Here is a 12,829-nt window from a genome sequence, read left to right on the forward strand (position 1 = left end):
CATCAAACAAACAAAAAGAGAAGAATTCTTCAAAAAGAATCAACAACAACTGAATAGAAATTTCGATTTTGCCTTTTTTACCAAATATAATGATAAGGCATTTGAAATTAAAAAAAGCAATCAACAAATGTTGGCCCATTTTAAAACAGGACAACGTCCTGAGAGAGATTATACCCGAACACCCCAACGTTATATACAGAAAAACCGAAAACTTAAAATCCATATTGGCACCTAGTGCATTGCCTGAAACCAAAAAGAAGAATGTTCCAAACTTCCTTGTAAGTAAAACTCCAGGATTCCATAAATGCGGAAGGTGTAAATTGTGTAGAATATGTAATCTACAAGAGAAGAAAAAAAGTACGATCTTCAGATGTAAAAATACAGGAAAAGAATTTAAGGCGAAACACTTTATCCACTGCGACACGACCAATGTAATTTACTTATTGGAATGCAAGTGTGGTGCACAATATATAGGACGCACATCTAGGAAGTTGAAAGTAAGGGCACTAGAACACATTGGGGGAATTCGGAATAAAAATCTTAAACATAGCGTTTCTAGGCATGCAAATAGTTGCAAAATGTTCACCCTTGATAGCTTTAAAATTATGGGCATCGATATAGTTACCCCACATTGGCGGGGAGGAGATATTAAAGAGCAATTAGCTAAACGAGAAACAGAATGGATTTACAAATTTCAAACCCACAAAAAAGGAGGATTAAACATGGAATTAGATATTTTAGCTTTTATGGATTAAATTGAATTTTTAATCAATCTAGTATATTTTTATTTTTCCATTTTTATCACTTTTAGTATCATCATTTCATTTTTATTATCCACATCCATTTTAGTATTATTATTCAATAAAATATATTTTGGGATTAAATTATTTTTTTATATATATTAATATACATTTATATATATTTATATTATTTTTATAAATTAATGGTTTTTCATTTGATTCAATAGTAATACAACATAGATACATCTCTAGATTGTTACTTATATTCCACATAGATCCATTGTGGTTTTTTAAATTATTTCCTATTATGTAAATTACGTTTTATGGACTATACACTTTATTACACACATACACAATTCATAATAATGACATTAAATATATTACATATTCATACTATTTCATAGATCAATGAGTTTTGATGTGATTTTATAAACATAACATATATACATTTTTTTTGTATAATCTTTTTATATATTTTATACAGATTGACTGGCATAAGGTTTCCAACTATCTCCTAACTATCTCCTAATTATGCATATTACGCTCTATTGACCATACATTACATTAAATATATTACACATTCATACTATTTTATAGATCAAAGAGTTTTGATGTGATTTTATAAACACAACATATATACATTTTTTTGGCATTATCTTTTTTTATATATCTTATATAGATTGACTGGCATTAGGTTTTTAACTATCTCCTAATTATGCATATTACGCTCCATTGACCATACATTACATTCCTGATTACACACACATTTTATTATGACGATACGAATACATTGCACACACATATAGAACATATCAAGACATGATTTTTCATTCAAGTATTCTGCACAGCACATACATTCTCTGTCACAGTACACACACAGGACATCACTCACATTCACCATATATATCAATCATTCATTAATTGATTGAACTGTTCACTTAATTTATATTATAGCATCCATATAAAATTCTTTCCACACATCACACACGAATAAGTCACATACTATTTTTTATTCTTCATTTCATTATTTATTAATACATCATACCTCTTACAGCAATACGTCATTTACAAACGATTATTTTATACATGAGCATAGTTTCAGTCCATTGATATTATCAACTTACATAAAGTACAATCAACAGACTGACGGATATATATTGAGGGAGTTTCTTATGGCCCCATACAAACATACTAGGGTTCTCTATATATACACCTCTCCGGAAATTATAAATATAAAAATATAAAATAAATAAATAAATAAATATATAAATAATACTGGCCGACATTATTAGTCACATTATTCATCTTGTGTTCATAAAATAGGGTTCTCTCCGTGTTCTTTCTCGAATTCTTTATCCGACCTCCACACGGGACACACACAGTGCGATCGTTCATTATTGTTGATCTCCTCGACTCTCGGTCTTTTTAAAATCTTATCTCGGTCTCTATTCGAGACACACACGCTGCGGTTGTTTCTCCGGCTCTTGATCTTCGTTTTCAGTTCTATTATTATTAAATTTTTTCCTTTTAATCTAACTCTCTCACGCCCCTTCCGTCTGAAATGTGTACGTCGCGAACTAATATCCTCTTCTCTGTCTTCCGAGTGACGTGAGCTCAATATCCTCGTACATAGAGGTGACGCGGTCCTTGCCCCCTATAGTCTTTTTTCTGCCGGCAATCTTTATTGACAAACGGGGAAATAATCAAATAACAGACAAGACGTGATGACAACAAAGGACAAAGGTGAAGAACGCGATGACATACACGGAAATACATATTTAGAAGACTATAAAAGAACAGACTCAAGGGACGAAAGTACATACAGATTTCTGACTTTTGCCGATTTTATTGAATTTGCTGATACTTACAGACATCTACACCAATTGATTTCCTGAGGAAGCCCAAGGGGCGAAACGCGTAGAAAGACTCAATTGGACTTCATTTTTTGATGAGTTTTGAACCAAATGCCTGCATATGCACTTTGTGCATGAGAAAACTGTGAGTGCATTACCATTGGTATTTATTGTTTTACCAGAAGATACTGCACTATTTTAGTTTGTTTTTTAGATTCACCTTGAAGAACATTAAAGTTTTTTAAAGTCCATATTGATGGGTTGGATTTGCCTCTTTCACTTGTGAGTGCAATATATCACTTAGTAATTAGTATTGAACTTACCATCTACACTATATTGTGTCGTTTTTTTGTTTTTTTCCCTGTATATGTACCTGCGCCCCATACATTTCTGGTTTTCTAAAATTTGGCATGCCAGAAATTGACCTCATGGCGACCAGAGAAAACAGCAAACTTCCAGTTTTTGCCTCTCTGTACAGGCGGGACAACCCTCAGGTGTTGGATGGCTTGTTGGTGACATGGAGGTTCAGGATGGCTTATGTTTTTCCTCCGGTGGCCATGATACCTTGTGTCCTCCTCAAGATTCAAGCAGACAAGGCCAGAGTCTTGGCAATTATCCTGTATTGGCCAAAACGGAGTTGGTTCTCAGAGCTAAGAAGAATGGTAATTTCATTTTGGGAGCTTCCAGTGTCTTTCAAGACAGTGGACTTTCCCATTACACGGTTGATATCCACCTTAATTCGGTTCGAAGGTCCACCTCTAAAATTTATTTTCGGGTTTGGAATAAATTCATCTCCTGGTGCTACAACTTGGGTTTGGATTGCTTTTCACCATCTGAGTTCCATCCTTGAATTTTTACAAGACGTTTTGTTTGCGGGTTTTAATCTCTCAACCCTAAAAGGGCAAGTATCGGCCCTGACTTTTCTCCTGTCAGATTTGGCCTCACGTGTTCAGGTCAGGCGTTTCTTTAAATCAGTCATCATTCAGCGACCCCCCAGACAGTCTCATTTTCCTTCCTGGGATTTGACCTTGGTCCTCCAAGCTCTTTATTTTGAACCATTCGAACCTCTGGAAGAAGTCTCTCAACTTTTTATCACATTTTTATTGGCTATTACTTTAGCAAGGAGAGTGGGTGAATTACAGACTTTGTCCTCGGCTTCTGAATGTACCATTTTTCATCAAGATATGTCAAGCCCTCATTTCTGCGTAAGGTCCTCTCTAAATATTAATTTTACCTTCTATTTTCTATTGGATGTCCAAAGAGCTCTACGACTCTATATAGATCGCACCGCTCCTTTCCGCAAAGCGGATCAATTTTCGGTAGGTCATCAGCAGCTTCCAAGCACACTATATCCAGATGGCTTACAGAGACTATTCTCATCCCATATTACAGCTCACTCCACAAGAGCTATGTCGGTGTCAAGCTCTTCCGAAAAGTGAAAAAGTGAAAAGTGAAAAGACTTCCGCATCTGTTGAAGATATATGTAAGGCAGCTACCTGTCTTCCTTCAATACATTTGTCCAGCATTATCGACTAGACATCTCCTCCTCTGCGGCAGATTTCGGGTGCAAGGTGCTCCAGTCAGTGTCCTCTTAACTATTCCCTACCCAAAAGGGATCTTGCTAGATCCGCTCTTTATTGCCACTATATGTCAGGAAAAACAGAAATTGTTTGTTTGGGCAGTACGTGTTTCCCTTCCTCATGTTGCCTGTATTAAATATATTTTGCAAGCATTTTCTGTGTTCTTGATACTTACTGAGGATGGGTGGTCTGGTATACTCTTATGGGGTAAGAAGGAGGAGGTGTCATGATTGACTCATGGAATATAGTGGATGCATGGAAGGGTAATCCAGCAGAGGTGGTTAATTCCTGTGTGTTAGCATTCAATGGGTTAATCTGATGTTGATTTAAATTGGTTTCTTTGTACATGCCCTCAGTATCTGTTCTGGCAAGAGGTGTCATCTTCCCAGGACCCCTGTGGTGATTCATGGCCTAACAGATAAGGATCCCTAGTTATAGGAATTCAATTCCTATCTTAAGTGGAGGGGTTTCCATCACCTTTACCCTACCATAACTTATTGGCACATCAAAGATGGGAACCAATTCTTGGGGAAGGTGTCATATAATTGGCCATGTGGTCAGAGGGGTGTTTTCTTGAAACAGAATCTGATTTAGGGGCAATGTAGCCACCTCAAAGCAGCACTCCATGATATACTCTGATCATCATAAGAAACCGTCTGTACTTAAGGAGTTCCCACAGGCCTACTTATTGGAGAAACTTGTGAGTGAGTGTCCTGTGTTTAAGTCTCTGTTTTTAAGAACTGCTTGCTGTTTTATTTTTATTTTGTATGTCTTGTTTTTTGTAATTGTGGCACTGTGTAATCTTTGTCTTTTTGTTATTAAAATATTCATAATCTAAGTCTGTTTTTGGGCTCTAGTATTGATATCCACAAACCCTAAGAGAGGAAAACACGTTACCATATTGTTATTAAGTTCTACAGGCTATATATATATATATATATATATATATACAGTAGACTTGGGCACCAGGGGGCTCTTCGTCTTCGTCTTCGTGCTCGTCTTCGTCAAAAAAAAAATCTTCGTCTTCCGCGAATATTCGCCCGTTCCTGTCTTCTCTTCGGGCGAATATTCGCCCGTTCCTGTCTTCTCTTCGGGCGAATATTCGTTTTTTCTTCGTTTTTTCCGGGTTAAGGGGTTAATACGGGGTTAACGCGTACCGCAGCAGCTCTGGCGCCAGTAGTTTAAATGTGCGTATCAGCAGCTCTATTGGTCGCCAGCAGGGGGCCTCCTGCTGGGGACCAATGAGCTCACTACCATATATATAGCTAATATATTCTCGGGCAGAATATTATGCTACTCAGTGTAAAACCAACAGAGGGCAGCATTCTGTTCTAAGATATTTTAGCCATATGTGGCAGTGTGTTCATTTTCATTTATTAATTATTTAAATAAAATATAGTCCCATGATCCGCTGGTCTCCCCGCTGCCACAGTTAAATGTCCACACTCACAGACATTAATTCTGTCGAACTTGCAAACTCTTTTTTTCTATTTATTTTGGGGGTTTTTTTGTATTAAACCATTACACGAAAGGATCATGGGAATATATTTTATTTGAATAAATGCAAATGAGCACACTGCCACATATGGCTAATATATGTTCGGACAGAATGCTGCCCTCTGTTGGTTTTACATTAAGTAGCATTGTTCCATATGCTTGAAGTCCAGTTATTTATTATGCTACTTAATGTAAAACCAACAGAGGGCAGCATTCGGTCCGAACACATATGGCTAATATATCTTCGGACAGAATGCTGCCCTCTGTTGGTTTTACATTGAGTAGCATAATAACTTTGGATTTCAAGCATATGCTACTTAATGTAAAACCAATAGCATTGTGTCCGAAGTTATAGTAAGTTATTTATGCTAAGTTAAATGTCAGTACCGGCGACTTTGTTGGTCGCTGGCACTGACATTTAACTGACACAGCGGGGAGACCACTGGTGTCCCTGCTGTGTCAGTTAAATGTCCGTACCAGCGACTTTGTTGGTCGCTGGCACGGACTTTTAACTGTTGCAGCAGGGTCCCAGGTTGCTTTATTTTTTTTTTCTGCCTAGCAACTAGTGGTAAGGGGCCGTGCGAGTGAGCCTATTGGTCGCTTGCACAGCCCTTTACCCTACGGATTTCTGCTCCCGTTATCCAACGCAGCATCGCAGGGGTTAACGGGAGCGGAGTTAAAAAGGCCATGCGAGTGAGCCCTATTGGTCATCTGCAGGGTCTTCCTCTGGCATCAACCAATTGGTTGATGCCAGAGGAAGACCCTGCAGGTGACCAATAGGCTCACTCACACTGCCCTGTAACCCCTGACGACGAACCTGCGGATTTCCACTTCAGTCAACTCCCACGATGCTGTGAAGATAAGGTAAGTTAGATGGGGAAGGGACCGGGGAGAATAGTAGATGAAGGCGAAGATTCTTCGTGTGTGAGTCTTCGTCTTCGCCTACGTTTTACCGGCACTGTCTTCTCGTCTTCATAACGAACACGAAAATGCACTCTTCGTGTTCATTTCATGTTCGCCCGAAGACGAATGCACAAGTCTAATATACAGTGAGAAAAACAAATTCTGTTTTTTCTTTCACCATCAACTTGCAAGCTACTTTCAGATGAGATAGTTGGAAAGTTCCTTTCCTACCATTTTGTATTGACTTTTTCCAGGAACTCACACAAGATTGGAACTTAATGTGTTGTATTAATTGTGATTTGCCAGGAACTACATTTTGGCAGGCTGATCCTTAGCTTGCAAAGACTCCACATGCAAATGCTATCACTGTGTGTACTTGGTTAAGTTGCTACTGGTCATTCCCTACATGACTTTTCAGTTTACCTATGTAATGTATGCTGAGCTTCTGAATAAACTCAGTCAAGCTACTTTTAGGCTAGGTTTCCACTTGGTTTTTTTATGCTAAAAACGCCCATAAAAACGCCAATAGCGCCACCTGGCGTTTTTTTAGTGGAAAAACGCAGCAGCCAGATGTTAGCTGTTTTTCAATAGGAAATCGCAAAATGCCATTTCCACTTGGCGTTTTTCTGTCTGGCGTTTTTTCAGTCCTCTTTGGCGTTTTTCTGCTTTTTTGGGCTCTGTGGCAGTTTTTCAAAATCGCAGCATGTTCACACTCTGGCGTTTTTTCAAGGAAATCTTGGCGTTTTTCTCCAATAGAAGTCTATGGGAGAGAAAAAACGCCATGAAAAAGCCATGTGGGTTTATTGCCTTGGCGTTTTTTATGGCGTTTTTTCCACAGTTACAATGCAGAGGATGGACCCAGTATCTGTGTGTCCTACGAGAAATAGGCTGAAAACAAACAGTTTCACACAAAACAAAGTCCTGGACTGGTTCATATTGAATTTTACACCATTTGGAACAAACATGCCATTACAAACAAACATACCCGACGCATCAACTGGATTCTGCGTGCCAAAAGCAACAGCAAACAATTTGCACCATCATTTGGGGCCAATCTTCCCAGAGGAGCAGACATTCGGAATAAAGCATGCCTTACAAACCACAGAAAAGTGACAAAAGGGTCTACCAAGTAAATGACATCAGGGGGCAGATACTTGCCATTTATCCTAATCCCTTTTTTAGCTTGGTGAAACTTCTAACTTGTAAAGGCTGAAAAAACTGCCTAAGGTCAGAAAAAGCAATTTCCACAGAAAGGCTAAAACGCCAGAAAAAACTCCAGAAAAAAACGCCAAAACGCAGGAAAATGCAGTGGCAGTTTTCTTGGCGTTTTTCATCAAGAAAAAAAACGCAGGACAAAAACCCAAGTGGAAACCTAGCCTTATACCCTTATACATATTGCTTTGCAGATGTTAGTATGCAAGGCTTTATGACTTATGACCATTATGGTTAGTTGTGGTAACTTTGATGCAACCAACCACTCAACATTTTTGTGACTAAGGAAAATACTTGGTCAAATAAGAAACCTGTTTCAGTTTCCTTAATAGTACCACGCTGTCTTGAGAGCCCATTACCTTCTCGTCAGCAAAAAGCCTATTGATGTTTTGTGCTTGAATATCCAGTTTTTCTCATACATAAAGGCAGAAGCAAAGAAGCAACCTTTTATGTTTTATATGTAACAATAATTACTTAACAGTATAATCATCATGTGTAAAAACAGTTATTACAAGATTCAAAGCAGCACTTTGAAAGCAATCCTCGCAAATAAAAATAGTAAATTAGGAGACAATGCATTATGAATCCATATGATGATCAGTATGCTAAAATAAAACTTGTCTTTGCAGGTAAAAGAAAAAAATTATAGCAGCTTTAATGAGAATAACCTGCTATTCACAACATATGACTTATTTTCCGCTGGGACAGAAACCACATCAATCACTCTGAGATGGGCCATGTTATTCATGATGTTACATCCAGAAGTCCAATGTGGGTATTGTTTAGTATATAGTAGCTACATAAGATTTGTTTTTAAATATTGTTGGCTATGTTAAAGTATTTTTCTCCTGGTGGTAATCTGTGAAGCAGGAACACAATCACAAGATGGCATTTAAGTAATAACAATACACACGCTAAAACAGTTCTAAATGAAAGCCATCTGGTTGCGAAACCCCATCTGGTTTAATTCACCTACCAATGAGTTGCAAATGAGTTGATGTAAGATTAACTCTTAGAGTGATGACCACCAAAACGATATTTTTATTACAAAGCTAAGCACAGGAGGCCAACTAGAATGTATGTATCAACTACATGGAGAATACTGCCTCATTTCCCTTAACTAAAAGAATTAATGCAAAACAAAAAAAATGCAGTAGGCTTGAATGTATGTGCGCGAGTTATACAAGGAAGCCTCATAAGCATAAAGCGAAGCCATATCAGTCATATGATTCAGTAGTTTGTTAAATGGGACATAGAGTTCTAGTAAAGTTCTATCTATCTATCTATGTCATTTTATGCTGCATACTCTATTAGCTATATACAGATATGTATACATATATTAAGTGAAATAAAGTCAAATACTGCCTATAGAGCAAGTCATTAAATATGTATAGCAATATCCATATGTTTATCACAATGAATGAATACCATATTCTTACTCAGTGAAGGTCCATAATGAAATTGACCATGTAATTGGAAGAGGAAGACAGCCAACAATGGCAGACATCTTAGAAATGCCATACACCAATGCAGTGATCCATGAAATCCAACGATGTGGAGATATTATACCTCTGGCTTTGCCACATATGACTTACAGAGACACAGAGATACAAGGATATTTAATTCCCAAGGTAAAATATCTATTTAAAATCTCCAAATGTATTCCAGAATTTCCACATAGATCAAAATATGTAGTTCTCATATGTAGTTATAACATTTGAATAACTACAATATTTTAATATATTAACACAAACAATATTTACCGTTGATTTTTTGTCTTAGTTATATTCATGTCATTTTATATTACGTGACCTCATTATTTATAGATGTTATCTTTGTGTTAATACAAATGTGTTCATAGGAAGCAGAGGCTTCTAACTGGATTTATTAACCTGTGGTGGTCAGTCAAGTTAAAGCTACAACTGCTAGATATTTGTTAGACTTAAATTTCAAAATTTATCTGTGACCAAAGATCTGTCGAATCTTTTAAGACTTAAATAGGTTGATTTATTTTACAAAGCTTATGTATACATACAGAACCAATCGTTGATAGATGATAATGACAAGCTAATATAACTTGAGTGCTGTACACTCTTCTTATTGAAAGATAGGGAGGTAGGGAGTTGAGGTATAGAGGGATAGAGAAAGGAGGCATCGAGAGGATAGAGATAATCTCCATGTTATCTAATGAGTTTTAATAGTCATTTTCTATATTGGTCAGTGTGAAGTAATTACTATCTATAGCAAGGGCATATGTATAAATTTCACCATTAGATTATATCATACAAATCGTCCAAAGAAAATCCCCTAATAGTTCTGTTAAGACACATGTTCCTATCACTTACACCTAATGTGAATGTATATTTAGAATAAAAAAACAACCAACTCACATAATCATTCCACAATATCATGAAATGGTCTTTTTGTTATTTATAAGTCAATTAAGGCATTTTAATTATATTCTGTAAATGCTGACATTTACATTCATAGGGTACCACCATAATTACCAACTTATCATCAGTCCTTAAGGATGAGAAGGTCTGGAAAAAACCAATGGAATTCTACCCTGAGCATTTCCTGGATGACAATGACAAGTTTGTGAAAAAGGAAGCATTCATGCCATTTTCTGCAGGTAATTCAAACAAATTTTAATCTATGAATTTTGTCAGTACTTCTTCTCTTGACTCTTCTTGTTCTACTGTCTTCCACTTCCCCATGAGCCAGGCCTCCCGCAAAAGGGTGGAGCCTTCAGGGACACCATCTGCCTGTGACTTTGCTCTTTTGCCGAAGTACTCCAAAAAGCCAGAGAAAGAGAGCTCCATCATTTTTAAAGAAATGTACTGGTAGACCTGGTTCACAGTGAAGTGTATGAAGAAAGAAGACAGAATAACAAGAATAGCCAAGAAAAGAAGCGGAGCTGTGGGAAAGGAGACAGGGACACAAAAGTGGTCAGCGGAGAAGGTAGGGAGACATTGAGAATTAAAGTGTGAGAGAACGTGAATTAGAGTTGAAAGTGTGGGAGAGCATGAGATAGAGAAATGTCATTTCTGAATGGAAAAAGCACTCCAACCTTCATCGGAACCAAAATGTTAACAAAATTTGTTGTGCGAAAACGAATGGACCAAAACTAATTAAAACATTTGACCAAAACGTTTTTGGTCTATTTGAACAAGTCTAATACTTACATTACAAGCCCCTGTCTGTATTTGTAGAAAACAAGGGCCAAATTAAAAAAAGCTCTATTGTCACAAACACCCCACTCCCCTTCAATAATTGCTCATGAGGGCAAGTTGTTACTAGACATGAGGCTTGTCTATTAGATACATGCTGCACTCTACATGCAGTAAGGAAGGCCTGTTACTTATCGGCTGCTGGTACTGAGGTGCCAGGGCTAATATACGATATCTACCATGAAGTAGGGTAGTTTTTCTCCCATTTCATCAAATGTGTAACATGTTTTGCAAAGTGAAAACCTGTGTGGTTTTGTGATTTCACAGTTAATATGAAATGTTTATTGTCAGATACCACTACACCTTTCGGCTCTTTTCCCAGATACTTTTAGTTTCATTTGAGTGCTAAAATGAAACTGTCCACTAAATGTGTAAAATAATACTTTTTTGTTCTTAAGGTCGTCGGGTATGCCTAGGAGAGCAGCTTGCACGGATGGAACTTTTCCTGTTCTTCACATCACTCATGCAGAGGTTTAAAATAGAGATACCCAAGGACCATCCACTCCCAAGAGGAAAAAATGGCATGTATGGCCTTACGTGTAGCCCATATCCATACAAGATGTGTGCTGTAGCAAGAATGTAGTGTGTTAAACTGTTAAGTGGTCTTATATATTACACTTAACCAGGACCGTACTGGGACAAAAAAAAGGCCCGGGCATTTAAGACTGAGCAGCCCATTTTTATGAAAAATACATATGTAATACTTGGTCATTCAACATGGGAAGCCTGAAGCCACAATTTAGTGCGACTAATCCTTGAAATAAATATTAAAGAGTAAATAACACAATACCTTATCTTTTCCACCAAATTCTTTCAGGGCCTTGAATGTTTTGTCCCCTGAAGTCAGTACAAATTCAGGAGGGCTTTTCATCTCTGGATAAGTAAAAATGAAATAGTTTGTACTGTAAATTAAGTGCCATAAAACAGATAACCAAACACACAAACCAGGACAGGCTTTTCCACATTGACACCCAGACACACAGCAGGACAGGCTCTGCCACACCGAGACCCAAACACTCACACACCAGGACAGGCTCTGCCACACCGACACCCAAACACACACACCCCAGGACAGGCTCTGCCACACCGACACCCAAACACACACACCAGGACAGGCCTCCCCCACTACAATATAAGTATTTATCTCTTGAAATTGAAATAAAATAACAGCTGAACTGGCAGTTTCTTTAATATTAGACCCTGCTGCCGATATATATATATATATATATACATACATAAATATTTATATATATATATACATACCTATATATATATATATATACATACATATATATATATATATATATACATACATATATATATATATATATATACATACATATATATATATACATACATATATATATAAAAAACAAAATACTGTCTGCGCTTCTCACCCTAATAAAGTTGGCAACAAATATATAAACATAATATAAATGAGAGGTTTTGGTTATATGAATTGGCCAAAGCATAATTAAGCTCACCCGCCACGTCAAGGCACATTCTCAATAGGGTGAGATCCTACTCTCACCTCCTACATAGTGGGCACACAAAGCAATTAAACCTCCTCCCATTTAACCCCTGGACAGCAAGCTGCAACCAGACTGATGAGGAGCCAACAACCTCCTTGCACCTTGCACATATTTGAGGTTGTTGGCTCCTCATCAGTCTGGTTGCAGCTTGCTGTCCAGGGGTTAAATGGGAGGAGGTTTAATTGCACCTCCCCCAACACATTAATCTGGTTTTGGTAGCAGTATAAACTGCTTTGTGTGCCCACTATGTAGGAGGTAGGATCTCACCCTATTGAGAGTGTG

At 37.4% G+C, this 12,829-nt stretch overlaps 1 protein-coding gene across 1 annotated transcript in view; it reads left to right on the forward strand.

Annotated features, from left to right (window-relative positions):
* The window catches only part of LOC149284411 (cytochrome P450 2D15-like), a 30,244-nt gene extending 18,646 nt beyond the window's left edge, over window positions 1-11,598 (forward strand). Inside the window, exons 6-9 of the mRNA XM_089496807.1 lie at window positions 8,415-8,556; window positions 9,229-9,416; window positions 10,276-10,417; window positions 11,414-11,598. Coding sequence (XP_089352933.1) covers window positions 8,415-8,556; window positions 9,229-9,416; window positions 10,276-10,417; window positions 11,414-11,598 — 657 coding nt within the window. The remainder of the gene's footprint in view (window positions 1-8,414; window positions 8,557-9,228; window positions 9,417-10,275; window positions 10,418-11,413) is intronic.
* Window positions 11,599-12,829: the final 1,231 nt, after the last annotated feature.

This window comes from Sceloporus occidentalis, unplaced genomic scaffold (genome assembly GCF_023333645.1).
Source record: "Sceloporus occidentalis isolate IW3139 unplaced genomic scaffold, rSceOcc1.0.p SCAF_94, whole genome shotgun sequence".
NCBI classification, from domain to species: Eukaryota; Metazoa; Chordata; class Lepidosauria; order Squamata; family Phrynosomatidae; genus Sceloporus; species Sceloporus occidentalis.